This window comes from Sminthopsis crassicaudata, chromosome 2, assembly GCF_048593235.1.
Source record: "Sminthopsis crassicaudata isolate SCR6 chromosome 2, ASM4859323v1, whole genome shotgun sequence".
Classification (NCBI taxonomy): domain Eukaryota; kingdom Metazoa; phylum Chordata; class Mammalia; order Dasyuromorphia; family Dasyuridae; genus Sminthopsis; species Sminthopsis crassicaudata.
Window position 1 is genome coordinate 306,118,250 of NC_133618.1, and position 20,092 is coordinate 306,138,341.

Sequence of the window (20,092 nt, forward strand, 5' to 3'; positions counted from 1 at the left end):
ATATTAAAGTATAACTTACATCCTGGAAATGTTGGGCAGATTTGCAAATGCATCACTGGGGATGGTTTTCAGATGAGTCTCTGTGAATTTCCTATGGAATAAAACAAAGTTGATCAGTTACAATTTTAATTCAGTCTAGATTCGTTTAAGAAATATGTGTTAAGCAGAGTAGGCTGTGATCAAGGCATTGCACATAGAGTTATTGTAAACACTGATCCTAATTATAAAAACATTAATTAAAAAAAAGATCTCCTTTTGTTACTGTGTCGAATCTTAGTTTTGAATTAGTTGCTAAGACCTAACTTTTCAAGTACTGCAACATTTTCATCATTCTTCTGTGATTGCCGTTTCATAAGGTACCAAGCCATGCTCACTCCACTTTTACCTCAACTTACTCTGCAGATTTTTCTTCTTCCTAACCAGTAGCCCAATGTCCTGTCCTTCTTTTCAGCCCTTCCCCCATACCTCCCCATTTACTTTTGTCTTTCCCTATTCAAATGCAGTAGTAGCTGCTGGAACTCTATCTTCCCAGAAATCAGCAGGAGTCAGGATCACTAAATGTCTTTTTTCTAGATCTTTACCGTTGCCTCCAACGCCAGGTCACGAGTGCAAGTGAGCGTGAGTTCCACCACCCAAGTTTCTCCTACTCCTCCCACACAAGTCACTTCCCCCTCTTTGTCTCACCAATCAAGTCAGCACAGAACAGCTGGGGAGGGTCAACCTTCAAACAAGTTAATAGGGAACCGTCCAATTGGCAATTAGTCTCACGTACTTCATTATCCAAGTGCATTGTTCAGTTCTAGCCCTTTACATCTCCCGCTTTCTTTTGTTTTAGACCACAGGAGGTCGCGCCATCCCTGACTTTTCAGGGAGATGAGAACCCCAAAAAGGAGGTGATCACGCCCCCCCTGACTTCTCAGGAGGGGAGATGAAAGCACTAAAAAGGAGATAATCACGCCCTTCCTGACATCTTAGGAGGGGAGATGAAAGCACTAAAAAGGAGGTGATCACACCCTCCCTGACATCTCAGGAAGGGAGATGAGAAGCACCAAAGAGAAGTGGGGATTTGCTAGCGGGTTTCTGGATTGAAGGGCCTTATTAGAGACAAGTATGCACAAACCCATCAGCATGGGAGTTATTACACAAGCACATAGCAATAACGCAGAGGCTATTAGTGGTGACTCTCCCCACAATCAGTGCAGACTCGATGTGGTGTAACAAACAGGAATTGTACATGCAAGTAGTGATATAACAAACAATATAAATCAACATGGTATTGTAAGAGATTTCCAGAAGTCCTAGAAGGAGGGTATGTAAACACCAGACACATATACGCCTTCTTCAGCAACCAAGATATAGTCCAAAAGCAATCTATTGTCCATTGCTTCACTGTTAGGGAATCCAATGATCCCCACAAGTTTTTGAAGTCCAGCAACAGTCTTATGATGTCTCAGAGAATCCAATAATTCCTGAGGGCTTTCAAGTCCTAAAATAGTCTTATGATGCCTCAGAGAATCCAATAATTCCTGAGGGCTTTCAAGTCCTAAAATAGTCTTATGATGTCTCAGAGAATCCAATGATTCCTGAGGATTTTCAAGTCCAACAGTTTTTGATGTCCATGAGTCAAACGCCATAACTGCCAGGTTCTTTCCGTGGTGGGCACAGTCAGCAATGGAACCACCCGATGTTTCTTGGGCCTTCTCCTTCGTTTCAAGGGTCTGCTCTGTCTCTCTCAATGGACAAGGCGAATATGGCTTGTTGGCACCCATTTGATTCCTTCTCCATCTGTGGAGATACAAGCAAACCCCCTCCCCCAAGCAGTTAACCTATCTGGTCCCTTCCATTCACCACTTTCTGGGTCTCTCCATATCACTTGGCGATTATCTAAAGACAGTGGAGCTGCTTGCACTGGACACTGCCCTTCCGGTGGGTTATAAAACCTGTCTGCTGGAGCCAGTGCATCTTTGTCAAAAATTAAAAAATTAATGGTATAGAGAACTAAATTTAGAAGTTCTCTAGGGTTACACATGGCTCCCCCTTTCTTTTGTTTTTGGAGGAGTGTCTTAATATCTCTGTTTCTTCTCTCTACTATTGCCTGCCCTTGAGGATTAAAGGGTATGCCCATGGTATGTAAAATCTTATACTGTGCACAGAAGTGTGTAAAATGTTTAGATGTATATGCAGGTCCATTGTCTGTTTTCATTGCTTGTGGCACACCCATAATTGCAAATGCTTGCATAAGGAATTCAGTTACCACTCGGGCGGTCTCTTTTGCTGCTGGCATTGCAAATGTGAATCCTGAAAAGGTGTCTACCCTGACATGGATAAAAGATAGACGACCAAAAGATTTATAATGGGTCACATCCATTTGCCAAATTTCATTAGGTCTCAAACCACGAGGGTTCTTCCCTGGAGGGAGTGTAGGAGCATGGAAAGGAAGGCAAGCTGTACAGGCTTTTACTATGTTCCTAGCTTCTTCTCTTGTTATTCCAAATTGTAAACGTAAAGCTCGGGCAGCCTGATGATATTTAGAATGAGACTCTTGTGCTTCTTGAAATAAGGGAGTACTGGCCAGCATGGTTAGAAGGCTATCTGCCTTTGAATTACCATCAAAAATAGGACCTGGAAGTCCACTATGGGAGTGGACATGCAAAATATAAATCTTACCTGGATGCTTTCTCACTTGCTCTTGAAGCTCTTTAAAGAGCTGATATATATTGGAGACTACAAATTTTATTTGGGCTGTGGCAATTCTTTGTACCACATCTACTGAATAGGCCGAATCAGATATTATATTTATGTCTCCCGGATAATAAGCATGAGCTAGAATGATTGCATACAATTCATTCTGCTGAGTGGACTGAAAAGGAGTTCTGATTACTCTCTTTATATTTAAGTCACGAGAATACACAGCGCAAATATTATGTTTGGATGCATCTGTAAAGATAGTTGGTCCTTTAAGAGGAACTTTAGAAACCTTTTCTTCAAGAATCCATTGCCAATTATGTAGCAGTATGGTTATCTTTAATGGAGACCCATGTGCAAAATTTGGAGCCATGGCTAATAAAATTTGCCACTCTGGGATGGTTTCGCAGCACACATTAACTTGTGCATTAGTATAAAAGGTGTATATCTTGTCAGGTCTTGTCCCAGATAATTGTACTGCTCGTTTAATGGCCTTTAATAAAATTCTAGCCACAAGCACTGGGTAAGGAATAAGGCTTTGTTCTGGTTGTGCTGGGAGGTTCACCCACTCTATCACACTGTCTCCTTGATGAAGGACTGCTGTGGGTGCCTCTTGTGTAGCAAAAACTGATATTTCCAAGGGTTTTTGAGTGACTCTTTCAACCACATTGGATAAAGCCAGTTCAACTTGTCTCAAAGCCTCTTGACCTTCTTTTGTAAGCTGGCGTGGTGAATTTAAAGCACTGTCTCCCCTTAAAATGTCATATAATGGTTGCAATTGACAGGTAGTCAAGCCTAGCACGGGACGCATCCATTGGATATCTCCTATCAATTTCTTGAAGTCATTTGAGGTGTTTAGCTTCTCTGTTCTTAAGGAGAGTCTTTGTACTGTAAGCACCTTAGGATATACTTCATATCCTAAATATTGAAAAGGAGCAGGATCTTTTCTGAAGCTATGTGCAATTTTTAATTCCTTAGTGTTTCTATGGTTTTTTTGTAGACATGCTTCTAACATTTGTTCCTCAGGTGCCCATCCCAATATATCATCCATGTAATGTAATAACATTACTTTTGGAAATGCTTTTCTTACTGGACTAAGAGCAGCAGCAACATACATTTGACACATAGTAGGGCTGTTTTTCATTCCCTGTGGCAAAACTGTCCATTCATATCTTTTATAAGGCTCAGCTAAGTTAACGCTGGGCACTGAAAAGGCAAATCTTTTCATATCCTCCTTATCTAGAGGGATAGAATAGAAACAATCCTTAATGTCTATAACCCACAGAGGCCATTCTCTAGGCAACTGAGTAGGAGATGGAAGTCCAGGTTGAAGAGTTCCCATAGTTTCCATCTCTTCATTTACCTTTCTTAAATCAGTCATCATTCTCCATTTTCCAGATTTCTTTTTTACAACAAATACTGGGGAATTCCAAGGACTTAGAGAAGGTTGTAAGTGTCCTTGGTCAAGTTGTTCCTGTACTATATCTAGTAAGGCCTGAATTTTATTGCTACATTAGGGCCACTGTTCTATCCACACTGGTGTATCAGTTTTCCACTGGATAGGAACAGGTGAAAGTGTTGGCAGGCCTTCAACAGCAGCCCTGCCTAAAAAACCGAAGTACTCATTTTTAACCCTAATTGTTGTAAAATGTCTCTTCCCCATAGATTGATGGGGATTTTTTCAACTATAAAAGGAGTAAAAACTCCTGTTTCACCTTCAAATACCCATCTTAAAGGGGTAGCACTAACTTCAGCTGCTATTGATCCTCCTACCCCAGACATGTAGGTGTCTTCCTTTTTCTTTGGCCAGTGACTGGGCCAGTTGGCACCTCTAATGACTGTGCGATCTGCACCTGTGTCCACCAGTCCTTCTAATGCTATGCCATTTATATAGATGGTGAGCATAGGTCGGTCAGCTGTCACAGCTGCTGTCCAGTATATTCCTGGGTTTTTCTGCTTGGAGTCCGAACATGGGTGACTGTCACCAGGTTGCTTATTAAGGGTCTGTATCAATAAACCTGATGCTACTACTTCCCCTGGTTGATAAGTCACACATTGTCTCCCTGTATTAGTGACTGGGATATTATCTACACATTCCCCAGTTTCCCACATCAGTGTATGAATGAACAGTCTTCTAATTACTCTCAGGAGGTGAAATGGTCAAGCCTACTGTGCCTGGAGGCAAGGGATCCATAGGCTGGAGAGGAACAGATTTCACCTCTCTGGGGGTACCTCAGTTGTCCCAGCTGCATACAACTCTATCCTCCCTAATTGTAGTCCCTTTCTCCCATCATGTTGCTTCCTGGCTGACTGATTGTGTAATCCCTTTCTCCCCTCAGATGGCTTCCTGGCTGATTGGTCATGTCTGGTACTGAACTTCTAGGCACTCTCTGGGTGTGGCATCGGATGCCATCATGCCCCAAGTGTTTTTTGCCTGGGGCCCTGTAGCTGGGCCCCTCATCCCGTTTCCCTGAATCAGTCTACACTCTAAGGCCCAATGGAGTCCTCTGTTGCATTTTGGACATGGGGTTTTGGGTCTTGTTCTCCCAGCCTGTCTTCTCACTCTGTCTCTATGCCAACATTGAGCTTTCAGATGGCCTACTTTACCGCATTGAAAGCATTGATGAGTCTCTCTGGAAACCCCTTGCCAAAACGGATCCTGTCTCCCCATGTTGGGATCTTGGGAAGTCTGCACCATAGCCTGGCTATAAAAGATATTTGTGCCCATTGTGGCACAGCGTCTTATGATCTCCTCTAAAGGAGCATCCTTATGTAGTCCTAGTATAATCCTTCTACAAACCTCATTGGCATTGTCTCTAGCAAGCTGCCTCACCAAAGTGTCTGTTACTTCATTTTCACCCTTAGTCTGTGTGACAGCTGTCCGCAAACGTTCCACAAAATCAACAAAAGGTTCATTTGGTCCCTGTACAATTTTTGTGTAGGTCTCACCCTTGTAGTTTTTACTGGGGAGAGAAGCCCATGCTTTGATAGCAGCAGCAGCAATTTGCTCAAATGCTGTTATGGAGTAATTAATCTGTACCGAAGCATCTGCATAAGAACCTACACCTATCAGTAGGTCATAGGTGATGGTAACTAGAATTGCTCTAGGATTGTGAAAAGTGCAATTGAGAATTGTGATAAGCTAGAATTGTTCTAGGATTGTGAAAAGTGCAACAGAATTGTAAGAAACTAGAATTGATCTAGAATTGTGATAAATGTAACTAGAATTGTGACAACCTACCTCACTGATATTTGTTAACTAGAATTGTGATGTTTTACCTTGTTGACTTCCCACCTCAGTGTTGACATCCTACCTCATTGGCATCCAACCTCTTTGGCTTATTATCTCAAGTTTTGATGAATGGGTTGAACACTTGGGCCACTGATGAGCCTGGTTCTTATTGTCATACTTCTGTTTACTGATCTGCTGCTTTGTACCTCCTTGGGCATAACACTCTGTCATTTCATGGATCAAGGGCCCTTTAAATGGGCTGTGCCACAGCGCATCATTGAGGCCCGGAAGTAATTTCTGTGGATATTAGGACTGCCTTGTAGGTGGGATCCTGTCCATTTTGAGATAGCTTCATAATGGGTGACTCTCTCGCTGATTGGCTGTGTGTGTGACCTCACAGGCCCTATGTAAGCCCACTGCAGGCAGCAGGTGCGCTCTTTAACCTGGCACTCTTCACCCTGGCTCCCTAGCCTGGGTGGCCTAGCCAAGATGGGTAACCAAAAGAGGTAAGGATTTTGGTAGTGAACACGTGGGTCTTCTGACCAGGTGTTCACTCGGGAACCAACAAGTCAGGGCATCAGTCAGGGCATTGTGTGAGTAGGTATAATAAAGGCTTTTAAGATTACACATGGTTGTTCTTGAGTGCGCTACTGGTTATTAAGCTATAGATTCAAGAGATTGTGGCCAGAGACCTTTGAAGGCCTCAGAGGAGGCAAGCCGGGTAGAGTTCACACTGCAAAGGACAGTGGTCAAAGGTACTCTGTTGGGCCTAGGACAGACTAGTAATTGTAACTGCCAGGAGAGCACGTTACAAGTAGCAATAATAATAACTGCTAACATTTATATAACATGATTTTCAAAGTGCCTTACATGTTTTTACATTTATTCCTCATAGCTGTCCTGTGAGATGCTATTATTATCTCCATTTTATAGATGAGAAAACTGAGAGATGAAGTGACTTACTCAGGGCTACATCTCTAATAAGTGTCTGAAGAAGAATATGAACTTAAGTTTTCCTGACTCCAAGTCCTTCATTCTATTCATTTTGCCTTCTACTTACTTTAAATGTGTCTTGAATGGAATTCTTTTGAGAATAATTTTCTTGTGTTTGTATCTTTAGCAGTTAGATAGATCCAACCTAGATCCAACCATCTATTTATCTGTTTGATGACAGGCTATCTTATCTTATCTTTATAATTTCTATCTAGTTATCTAATCTAACTAGCTAGTAATGTCACATGTAGCTCCATTCCCCTTGAAATCATCCTAGTTTAGATTCTGACTTCTTGTCCTAGAGTAGTGAATACTCTACTTGATTTTCCACCTTCAATCCATCCCCTCTCCAATCTGTTTTCCCCATTTCTACCCATATTTCTACTCAATGTGATTCATGACATTGCCCTACTTAAAACCCTCAAGTACTCTAACCTTTTTTTTTTTTTTACAGCTACACCATCGCTTCTCCCCTCTTCATGTACTCTACATTTTAGACAAGTATTACTCTCCATTGCCCATTCTTATCATACCCTCTCTCATATTCTTCCTTTATATATGGAATTTTTACTGTTTAGGATGAATTTTCTTCTCACCCTCCATCTCCATCTGCTTAAGTCCTTCCTTCAAACCTCATTCCTTTTTATGAAGGCTTCCTTTTCTCTATCGGATTGTTACACACACACACACACACACCCTCACTGGCACATTACTTGAGCCTTACTTTGTATTTCCTTCATATACCTTGTCCTTCCCTCCACTAATATCCTTAAAAATGAAGACTATTAAATCTAACTTTATATCCCATTGTGCCTGGGATAATACCTTGAAAACAGAGGACAAGAATTAATAATGAAAATAATTCTAAATGCTAAATAATTAATATTCGTTACCTCGAAGTTGAATTTCACATTATTTTCACAACACTTCATAACTATTAGACACATTAACCTTCATTTAGTCTGTTAGATTATTATTAATCATTCTGTTTCCCTGGGTTTCATTTTCTTTGATTCCTGTTACTACAATGATTGAAATGAATATGTAGCCTGCATAATCAAAAAAGAAGCAGTTCCAACCTCATTTATCTTCAGGGCAGTTAAGAAAGAATTGAGGTTAATGACAAAAGAGTAGTTTGTTAATGGCTTAGAATCCATGGTATTTTATTATAAAGCATGATGTTGTCTTTATCACCAATCCAGAAATGCTACCAAGTACTTGTCTCAGCTTGGAGATCTTTAGTTTAACTTCACTTTAACTGGATTTAGCTGGCAACTTGGTAGGTAAGAGACACGGTTTCCAAGCTGAAAATGTTTGCAAAACAAAACAGTGCTCATAACAGAGAATTTAAAGTAAGGCACTATTTATTCAAAAGAGTGCTAATCTTCAGACATTCTCTCCCCCATTTAATAGTAGCTGCTTTCATACTTATTACTTAATTTTATTCTCATGGCAGCTTTTTGAATTAAAATGAAATAAAACATTCTATTTGAGTACCCATTTAACTATAGCAGGCATCATACTGACAGATGTGAGTCCTTATCCTCAAGGAGCTTAAAATCTAATAGAGAAGATTAAAAAAATGCCAAACAAATGGCTGAATTGTGAATCATGAAAATGCAAAGGATGGGTTCTGATTAATTTAAGAGGGAGAGATTACTACCAAATAGAAGAAATTAAGATAGGTTTCATGGGAGAGATAGCCCCTAAATTGGATCTTGAAGGAAATTTCATTAATAACAATAATTAATTATTATTTATGTAGCACTTTTTCAATTTACAAATTGTTTTTCTGATAATTGTTTTCTGAGGTAGGTTGTGCCAGTGTTATTATTCCCATATTGTAGAAGAGAAAAATGAAGAACACAGAAGTCATATGAATTGCCCTTTGTTGCAAAGATAGTACACAGCACAGTTACCACTCAAATTAGATCTTTTAACTCCAAGACCAATATTCTTTTTATTAGACCAGTTATCTCCCAACTTTTTTGATTCTATATCCTTAATATACATTCCCTTCCAATATATAGATATGTGTGTGTGTAAATTTACATATAAATTACATAATCTATATTTCCATAAATTCCAATTGCAGAATGGCATCGTGGATAGTCAACAATGGGTAAAAGTCTTGTGTTCAAGTCTTACCTCTGAGACATCCTATGTGTCTTTGGGCAAGTGTCTTACTCTCTCAATTCTCAAGACTCATTAGGTTATACAATAACATTGTGTGATGATCAACTATGATTGTTAGCTCTTCTTAGTAAAACAACGATCCAAGATAATCCCAAAATACTCATGATGAAAAATACTATCCAAATCCAGAGAAAGAACTTCAGAATCTGAGTGCAAATTAATGCCTATTTTCACTTTATTTTTTCATTTCCTACCATTTTATTCTGTTTCTTCTTTCACAACATGACTAATGTGTAATGTAATTTAGGGGAGCAACTTAGGCACTAAATGATGTGATTGATATAGACACTTAACGTTGAGGTTTTGTCCATGTAAAGAATTCATAATAGCCATTCTCTTTGGCAAAAGGTAGGTTTATTTAGAAGAAGAGGTTGTGGACAAAATGAGGAGATACAATAGACACCAGGAATGATAAATATGAAATAGAGTTGGGAAAGCATGTAACAATTAACAGTGGAAAAGACAAATTTCCTAGTGGTGCTCACAATTAACCAGGAGAAAGGAGGTTGGAGTATGCCTTTGACTGGCAGGCTAAATCCATGGAGGAGTTTAGCACCCTAAAAGAGTTATCTATAAGAAGGAGAAAGACACTGTGAACATGGTAGGGTGAGAAGAAAAATACCAGAGGCAGAGTGCCCTAACAGGCTTAACTCAAAGGGGTTCAACAAAGATGGTATAAGCCATGGACAGATTTGTGGGGGAAATTTAACCTCAGGGATTTGACATAACTAAGATTTCTGAATGAACACAGCAAAGTGGGGCTATCCATGATCTTCACAGAAGGTGGGACTATAAGATTGAACTGATCCCCATCAGTGCCCTTCCCTGTTTGCCTCAGGAAATCATTTTATCAGTATTTCAGGCTTTCTCTGTGAACCCTATATTGTTACTTCATGTAGAAATATATTTTACATGATTGCACATATATAATCTATCAAATTGCTTACCATCTTAGGAAGGGGAGATGAAAGAATGAATGGGAGAAAAAATTTGGAACTCAAAATTTAATAAATAATGAATATTTAAAATTATCTTTTCATATAATTGGAAAATAAAAAAACTATTTTTTAAAAACTTCTAAATTATACCAAAGATATTGCAGTGATAGGACAAGTTTCTTTATCCAGGAATTCCCAGACCAATGTAGTGACAGGTCCAGTCCAGAACTAGTTCCTGTTCTATGAATTATATAAAAGTACTATTGGGCTGATAATTATGTATCTGGAAAATTTACACAAAAGATAGAAATGAGATGAGGATGAAATTATATTATAAAATAAGTTGAGTACCTGTGTTATGATTAGGCAAAAACCCCTCTAAAGAACAAACAGTGATAAAAGGAGGCCAGTGGTGACAGAGGAGTCTAACAGGGAGTCTTGACCTACTAATGAATAAAGAGGGTGATGTAACTGTGTTTGGGACAAGTTTATAATTGACTATTTTAGGAAGGGTGGGATGTGACCCATGTTCCCATTGTCTAAGATTAAACGTTTTCTAGGTACTTGACAACACTCTGCAAGCAAAGCTATATATAATCAGACTCCGGGGTACTCTTTTCATTGTGAAACTGCTGGAAAAGTGCAATTCTCACTGCCTAGACAAAGTTTGGGTTTAGTCTCTGCATAATAATGATTAGCACAGATGGTCAGAACTTAATATCCAAACAAAGAGGGAAAGAGTAGAAGGAGGTGACAAAGTTAGCATGGAATTTGGGACTGAAACTGAAAAGTTTCTCTCTAAACTCTATTTGAGGCTTATAGTTCTAATAATATTTATACTCTATCTTCCAAAGTACCAATTTTTACAGTATATAACTTAGTTTGCCAAAATACACACACACATGCACATATGAGTCATTACCCATTTAACATGGGGCAAGAGGCAAGAAAGGTGCCCTGATCAGTTGCTAGTGGGCTTGGGGGCAGAGCTAGGAGAGCCAGAGACCAACTTGGGACACTAATGTGAAAAATCGGTACCAAATCCATAACAGTCTCTTCTTATCTGGCCTTTCATCTATATACTGCCCTTTGTTAGTGAAGCTTGGAAAGAAAGTGTGGAAGGTAAGAGGTATAAGACTGGTTATTAAACTGAAGCAGCCATTGGGCTGATCATGTCATTGCTGTATGCTTATGAAACCTGGACAATATACCAGGAAACTGAATCACTTCCATTTGAATTGTTTTAGGAAGATTCTGAAGATCACCTGGCAGGATGAGCTACCAGACACTGAGGTCCTTTCTTGGACTAAACTGCCAAGCATTCCATCTCCATTGGTCTGGCCACAATGTTCAAATGCCAAATGTATGCTTGCCAAAAAGACTGTTTTATGGGAAACTCAGCTGTCAAAAAAAGAAATACAAAGACACTCTCAAGGTCTCTCAAGAGCTTTGGATTAATTGTACAACACAGAAGACACTGGCAGTCTTCTCTGAGCAGTCTTGCTCAGAATAGTGTGTCCTTATCAGAGAAGGTGCTGTGCTCTATGAACAAAGTAGAACTGAATTACTCAGAAGAAATGGGAGAGCACAGAGTTAGAGAATCCACCCCAAATGTTCATTGGGATTATTTGTATCTGATTTGTGGCAGAACATTCATTCCAAGCTCATATTTGTCTGATTAGTCGACTCAGACACCTTGTAATATGACACAGTGATGTCAGTTTGGTCCTTTTCAAGAATGAGGAGCAACAATTAGCCTTCTAGCCATAGGGGACTTCAAGACTGTCCTCTTTTCTCTCTCTACATTTTACTTATTCTCTTGGTGATCTAATCAGTTATAGTTTCTACCATCTCTTGTCATACAACTCCTAAATTAGGGAAAAGATTAAGCCATTTGAAATGCTCCTGGGAAAGGAATGAGCTAAACTGTGGTATTAGAGAGAAGGGGAATAGATGAGTGTAGAGTTGAAATTACTTCCCTCAGAGGCAGTTACTTTAGTCGATTTGGCAGATTTGCCATTGTTGCATTTTCCATGGCAGACTCATGATGTTCCATCTACCTCTAAAAGCATGAACCCCCTGAGTGAGGAAAAGGCACATTCAAAAGACCTAAAGGAGCTGGAAAGGAATGACTGTACTTATGAGGGTTGGGTCCAGACATGAAAGAGTACAGTTAATAGTTTTCCTTTTCAGCTTTGTTGTTGTTCAGTCATTTCAGTCACCTCTGACTCCTGATGACCTTTTTTGGAGTTTTCTTGGCGAGGACACCAGAATAGTTTGCCACATTCTTCTCTAGCTTATTTTACAGTTGAAGAAACTGAGACAAACAGGGTTAAGTGACATGGCCAGGATCACAGGTAGTGTCTGAATTCAAATTTAAACTCAGGATCTTTCTGATTCCAAATCCAGCACTCTGTCTACTGCATTTCTTAGCTGCCCATACTTTTACAGCTAAATAACTCGCTAGTCCTGTTAACCTCTCTTGAGAACTAACTTGATATTCCTAACTTTCTGCTTGCTGGTCGTCTTCTTCACCATAGACATCTCACAATTAGCATGTCCAAAAAGAAATTCATTACCTTTCCCCTTTCTTCCAAATTTTCCTGTTTCTGCTAAGAGGACCACATTTCTCCAGGCATCCAGGTTCACAACCTCAGAGCCATCTTGATGTCTTTCCCATCCCTTATTTGTAATATCCTTTCATTTGCTGACTCTTCCTGATTTAATTATAACCCTTTTCTCACTGTCTCACTGAGGCGAGGCAATAGTCTCATAATTATCCTCTAGACTTTCAATTGCTTCCTTTCCAAGCCATCCTCCACATAGCTTCCTAAATCACAAATCCAGCTATGTTAGTTCTTCACTTGAAAATCTTCAGTGGCTCCCTATTGCTATTATAACAAAATTTAAATTCCTTAGCTTGGAATTTAATCCCTTTACAAGTTGGCTGCAGCTAACTTCCCTGAATTAAAGCATCTTATTCCCTTTCACATACTCCACATTCCTGCAAAACATATTATTTTTCCAACTGAGTTTAACAAGGTTGTGGTACTATAGTTTTATCTGGTCTTCATTTTCTGGTACTTTGAGTCACTTCCTGTATTTGCTCCTTGGGTATGATTTTCTCTCTAGTATAACTCCCTTATCTTTGCCCTTTGGGCATGGGTTGGTTTTGCTTTAGGCCTCACTTTGGAAAGAAAATGGAAAGGTAATACCCAGCTTACTTATTACTTTCTCCCCACCAAAACTGACAATTCATTTGCTAGCATAATGAGATTTATATATCCTTGTTTGGGGAAGTTATAAAAAAAGATGAATTCATAATTTTCTTTAGTCCAGCTTGAGCTGAACAGCCAGGATTCTCCAGATAAAATTATGCTAATTTTAGAGCTGCTAATTATGGATCTCTCTCTTTTTTTGAAATATATATTACAATTTATATAGAAAAAAAATCTTTTCCTTTAGGATGAGTTTGTTAGGCAAATCTAACTGCATAAACCCTGGGCCAGGATAAACTCCTTGAAGGGTCAAAAAGGGAATGTAAGTTTGAATTTCTGTCCTGACATATTAGCTTCCATCTCTAGTCCTAAATATTTTTGACAACTCTAGGTGATGTTATATTCATTTTTCATCTACTATTTTCATGCCTTTGTATTGACTATTCTTTATTGTTCTGGAATACTGTCCTTCCTCCCTGCTTCTTAGACTTTCCAGTTTTAAAGAGATGGTCCTTCAAAGTCCCTAATCACAGAAACTTTTCTTTTAAGTTTTAAAAAAATTGTTTTATTTATGAGCAGTATGGCTGATCAATGATAGCAAAAGGAATCAATAAAAGAATGAAGGAAAGTGGTCTAGCAGAATCAGATTTCAAACCATACTACAAAGTGGTAATCATCAAAACAATTTGTACTGGATAAGAAATTGAGTGTTTGGTCAATGGAACAGATTAAGTATATAATGCCATAGTAACCTAATATTTGATAAACCCCAACATCCAAATTATTAGGTCAAGAACTCACTATTTAATATAAATTGCCTGGAAAACTAGAAGGCAGTCTGGTAGAAACTAGGCATAGACAAACATCTTAAACCATAAACCAAGATAAGGTCAAAAATAGGTACATGATTTGGATATAAAGAGTGATATCATAAGTAAATTAGAGGAGTATAAGGAAAATTATATGTCAGTTTTAGGGATAATGAAAGTTGTTTATTGTTAGAAGAATTTCCAAGTTAATGTAGGAAAAGCATAATTTTAGAATAGTGGTTCAATAGATGTTAAACAATCATGAGAGACATTTAGCACAGGATATTTATTATGAGAAATAATTAATGGGTTCAATCAAATATGACTAAGTAAAGCAGAATCATATATGATTAAGGCACATGTTCTGAGTGAAACTGACCTTTAAAGTCTGAGGGAAGAAGGGCATGGTCTAGGGAGAAAGAAGAGGGCTTGGAAAGGAGTTAGAGAGAACCTGGGGAGGGGCCAAGAAGGGGCCTGGCAGAGTCTACATGACTTGTGACTTGGTACCAGTCTGTCTTGATATGCTAATCAAGATGGTCTTAGAAATTGGTCTATGTCTGCCAGATAATGGAAACAGGATGGAAAGATTAAAGTTACTGACTAATGTCCAAGTTCCATATCAATTTATAACCTTACAAGAGATAGAGACAAAATGGATAATTTTGATTATATTAGATATTAAAAGTTCTTGTGCAAACAAATCAAAAATTTACAAGGAAAGAAAATTGAAAGAGAAAATTTTTATGTCAAGTTTCTCTGATAAAAATCTCTTTTCTCAAAAAGGAACTAAAACAAATTTATAAAAATAAGAGCCATTCCTCAATTGATAAATGGTCAAAGGAAAAGGGCAGGTATTTTTAGAAGAACAATAAAAGCTATTATTATGTGAAAAATTGCTTTCAATAACTAATAATTAGAGAAATGTATATTAAAACAACTCTGAGGAATTACTTTCTACCAATCAAATTGTCTAATGGGATAGAAAAGGAAACTTAGAAAATTAGAAATGCTGGAAAAAATAGATTCACTAATGCACTGTTGGTAGATCTGTGAATTTGTCAAACTATTCTGGAGAACAAGTTGGAACTAGCCTTTTGACAACATCACTACTAAATCTTTATCTCAGAGAAACCAAAGAAAAAGGGAAAAGACCCATATGTACAAAAATGTTTATAGTAGCTCTGTTTGTGGTGGCAAAGAATTGGAAATTTAAGAGATACCCATCAATTAGGTTATGGCTGAACAAATTGTTCTACATATAGTGATGGAATATTATTGTGTTATAAGAAATCATGAAGGATGGTTACAGAAAAACTTGGCAAGACTTAAATGAAATGAAATGTTCTCCTTAGAACAAGGAGAATATTATAGACAGTAACAGCAATATTGTAATAATAATCAACTGTGAAAGACTTAGTAATTCTGATCATCACACTGATCCATGAGAATGTCAAAGGACATATATAATGAAAACTGCTATCAGTCTGCAAAAAGCGAATGAACTCAGAATGCAAATAGAAGCAGGGGGGCAGCTAGGTGGCTCAGTGGATAGAGCACCAGCCCTAAAAGTCATGAGGACCTGAGTTCATATTTGACCTCAGACACTTAAAACTTCTTAGCTGTATGACCCCGGGCAAATCATTTAACCCTAATTGTCTCAGTAAAAACAAAACAACAAAAAAAGAAGAAGCATTTTTTTTTCCTTTTTTCTTCTTTTTTTTTTTTTTTTTTTTTTTTTGCAACATGAGTAATATGGAAATACATTTTATACAAATTCACATGTATAATGGGTATCACATTGCTTGCTTTCTCAATGGTGGTGAAGGCGAAAGAGAGGAAGAGAATTTGGAACTGAAAATAAAAATTAAAAAAGAAAAAAGATCAGAAATCCCATGACTTCCAAAGTAAAATAACTAATCTGATAAACCACGCTGAAAAACAAACAGTGTGGTTGGCCTGCCAACCAAAACCAATACTAATTAGGGTGTACTTAATAGAAAAGTATTTGAGAGAAAGCAACTGTGGGAAGAACAGCTTCTTCCCAGCAGTGGGAAGAACTGCTCTTCACAACTCTCCATCACTGCTCTGATTCATTCACCACCAGGTGGGGCTAATGTGAAATAGGGTTTCTCTATTCTACCTCACTCTGTAAGGACTTCGGACAGGTTTCTGTTCCAAGTAATTAAGATTGAGAAGGCAAAAAGCTGAGAGCTTCAGGAGGATTAATGATTTATTGTCCCCTCCTATTTCTTCTGCTCCTCAGCCACCTGGAGGAAGACATGTAGGCCTATGACTCCTTTGATCTATTCTGTTACAGTTTTCTGACTTCAGCAAAACCTTTACCCTAAGAGTCATCCTGGCTCAAAGATTTAAAGATTAGGAGCCCTTCCTCCCGTTTTTCTTCCCTCTTCATTTCCCTAGTTTTGAATTAAACAGGCATTGTCCAAAGTATTGAACTCTCCACCATTAACAGGAAAAGGAAATCCTTGCCTAAAACTTCCCTTATCTTGGGAAGTAACAGCTGGCATTTGGCAGCAGTGCCAGCCTACGGTTAGCAAACTCTGTTGACTACTTAAACAGGGAATGATAGCTGACCTATACTTTCTGTCATCACCCTCCCTTGCATAGATGTGCAGGAGTGGGGAGGGCTAGGTTTTGACCTGAGCCTTCTAAATTTGGTCCCCTCTACCCAGTTTAGTATTCTTAAAATTTGACATCCCCTGATCATAAATTCTCTGTGTATCTCTGCTTCTGTCTTTCTCTGCCTCTTTCCCTTTGTGTGCAGCACACATACACAAAACCAAAAAAAATATTTTAAGTCAGAAGACAGATCATTCTTCTCATGGATCAATTGGCATAGGATTTGGCAATAAAAAAATAGGATTTTTGAAAGCAACAGATGAGAAATGATGAAATCTCTCCATTTCAATAGACAAGATGTTCTTAGCAGCAGATTTTAAACCCAATGAGAAGACCAGTGAGATAAAACAAATAAAATAGGATTGTATAAACTCTGGGAAAGCAGTTATTTGAAAATTTTCACCATTTGAATAAGATAGCTTGAATAAGAGGAATGAGAAATGCCAAGGATTCTAATTTAAGCTTATTTGTTGAACGAAATTAATATCATGCTTATTATGATGCAGCTGGGGACAGCTGGATAATTCTAATAATGTTAATGGAATTAACTATATGAATAGTTTCTGACTTTATAGGTTACATTTTGGCCATTAGAATTCTTTATTTCATTAAACTTCAAGTAATGCAGAACAGAAACTTGGGATTGAGGAGGAAGATGTTAGTTTGGGCCCAACTTACATATATAGATTGTTGATGCATCTTTTGAGGATACTTTAAGGTCTCTTTTCTTTGGGTCTTAAGTAACAGTCATTCAGGTCAGATTTAATATCATGGAGACTAGGGATGGAATTCAGGAAGAATTTTTTTTTTTTTTTCCTAGCTTGATGATTTCATTAATACATAAAATGGCTGGCATAGACAAGATTTAGCCAATTAAATAAGGAATATACACTATGTGCAAGGTCTTTTCTCTTGAAAGAATGCTAGATTTGGAGTCAGAAGAACTGAGGATTAATCTTGGCTATATCACTTATCCCATATAACCTTAAATCATTGAATCCCCTTGAACCTCAGTTTCTTTATCTGTAAAATTAGGGGCTTTGAGAATTCATTCAGCTCTTTGATGATAATGTTCATTCTAAGACCAAGGAATGGGAATGAGAGGTTGAAAGTCTCTGATCCTGGATCTGTGAGAAAACTAGTTGGTCAAATTATGGTTCTTTCCACAGAGAGAGGAGGTAGGTATACTAGCTGGTTAGGGAGACTGAAACAATCTTTCATGTTCCTACTGAGGATCAAAAGTATAATATGAACTTCTGTGTACATCTTTCTTTAGTTTATTGGAGGAAAATGTTCAGTACAAATGGATGCATTCAGAAATATCTGATCTACTTATCCTTAATATATTTAAGGTATACCAGATCTATTTGCTTATAGCTGAGGATAAAATAGTCACAATGTTCAGTTATAGAACAGATCAGTCTGAAGTCCTGACAGAAATGATCAGTTCCTGGTTGAACCTCAACTATACTGCTGCAGGAAGTAGCCCTTAAATATTAGTAAATATTAAGGATCTACTATCTACTAGGAACTGTGCTAATTGCTGGGGATACAAATAGGACAATTCTTGCCCTCAAGGTGCTTATGATCTAACTGAGGAAGACAACACACAAAAGAAAGCTGAAAAGCACTGGAGGAGGTGGGGCAAGCAGTGAAGGTGCTGACAAGGGACATGGAAAAGTCAAAGAATCTCAAAGTAGTGCAGCTAGTTGAGAAGATGCTGAGCTGTTTTCTCCTTTAATGGAGTTTTAGCATTCATGACCCCACACTCCAATCAAAAAGGCATCTGACTTTGCATTATCCTCCTTGATGAGAGCAAAGTCTATTCCACTTAGAAAAATCTTCATTAACCACTAAACCCTATAAAAAGGTTTTACCTAGTCTCTGTAGGTATTCCATTCTGCAGAATTGGGGTATACTTGTTCTTGAAAGAATGTAAAATCTTTCCTGAGTTCATCAATGAGTTAATGACATTCTTGTAAAGATATTTTGTTTCTTACAATTTAAAACATAAATACAAAATGAGAAAAAAAAATTGCCATGTACACAGCAGATCATAAGAGAGGAATCAATAAAACAATAAATTTCCATGTCAATGAAACCTATATAATAAATATTACATATCATTTTCAAAGACCCCGCTTTTCTTTGCTCCCTTGTTGATTTTCTTTTGTTCTCTGATGCACACTTTTTACTTTATTTTTTTCTCCTCCCTCCCTTCCTCCTCCCACCCTAAAGAAGGCTAAAATTAAGTGTGGATATGTAGATACATGTGAAGATATCTATAGACATTCATATTTATACACATATATGTAAGATTGTACTATGCTTAGTTCTACCTGTCATTGGTTTCTCTGAAGATGAAAAGCATCTTTCTTCATAGGTTAAAGTCTAAATGTTTTTCTAAATCAATCAGCACATCATTTCCTATAAAGTATTCCAACTGAAACACATCCTATCTGAGTGATTGTCTAAGAAAGTCCACTCCCCTGTGCTGATTTTCTATTCTTGGCTCATGGGTTTTATTGATTTAAGAAAATTTTAATTTGAAATAATAAAAATTAACCTTTTTACATTTCAACAATGGTCTGTCTTATAGTTTAAAGTTTGATAAGCTAAATCTACTTCCTGTTTTTTTCTATATGTTCTTCCATATGAACTTTATTATTATTTTTTCTAACTCAGCAAAATAATTTTTTAGTAATTTAATTGGGATGATATTGAATAAATAGATTAGATAAAATTGTAATTTAAAAAACTATATTGACTGTACCTATTCATGAATAATAAATATTACTTCTATTATTTATATCTGAGTTTATTCATATAAAATATCTTATTTTTATGTTCATATGGTTCCCATGAATATTTTGGCAGGTATATGCTCTGATATTTTATACTGTCTGGGTATTTTAAATGGCCTGAAACAACATTGAATAATATTGCTGACACATATTGTAGTTTCTCTATTTTTCACTTTGATTAAATCTATTTTATTTTTAATTTTGTCTGAGATTAGATTACTATTATCCTGCCTTTTTTTTTTTTTTTACATAATACAGTCTACTCTTGTCCTATATTTTATCTTTGTAACTCATTTTTATAATGTTTCCTGAAATGTATTGAATTCAAATTTTTAATCTGCTAATAATACCCATTATTACCCATTTTATGAATAAATTTGTCCTTTTCACATTCTGTGCTACAATTACAATTAATATTTTTCCTCTCTATCTTTTTCACTTTATCATTCACATTCCTCTGCTTTACTTCTAAATGTTACTTTGTTCTATTCTTTTACCTATCTGCCCCTCTAAAAATCCCTCCCTTATCCTCTTCCCCTTCTCTCTTACCTTTTCCTGTCATTTCTTTCTAAATTTA

At 37.4% G+C, this 20,092-nt stretch overlaps 1 protein-coding gene across 5 annotated transcripts in view; it reads right to left on the reverse strand.

Moving 5' to 3' along the window:
- TSHR (thyroid stimulating hormone receptor) overlaps positions 1 to 20,092 on the reverse strand; it is a 151,465-nt gene that overhangs the window by 67,216 nt on the left and 64,157 nt on the right. For 4 of the 5 annotated variants that reach the window (XM_074289834.1, XM_074289832.1, XM_074289830.1 and 1 more), the window contains exon 3: positions 20 to 91. In XM_074289834.1, the coding sequence (XP_074145935.1) occupies positions 20 to 91 (72 nt within the window). Of the gene's footprint in view, positions 1 to 19; positions 92 to 477; positions 583 to 20,092 lie in introns of those variants that run through there. The other variant, XM_074289835.1, reaches the window with a different exon arrangement.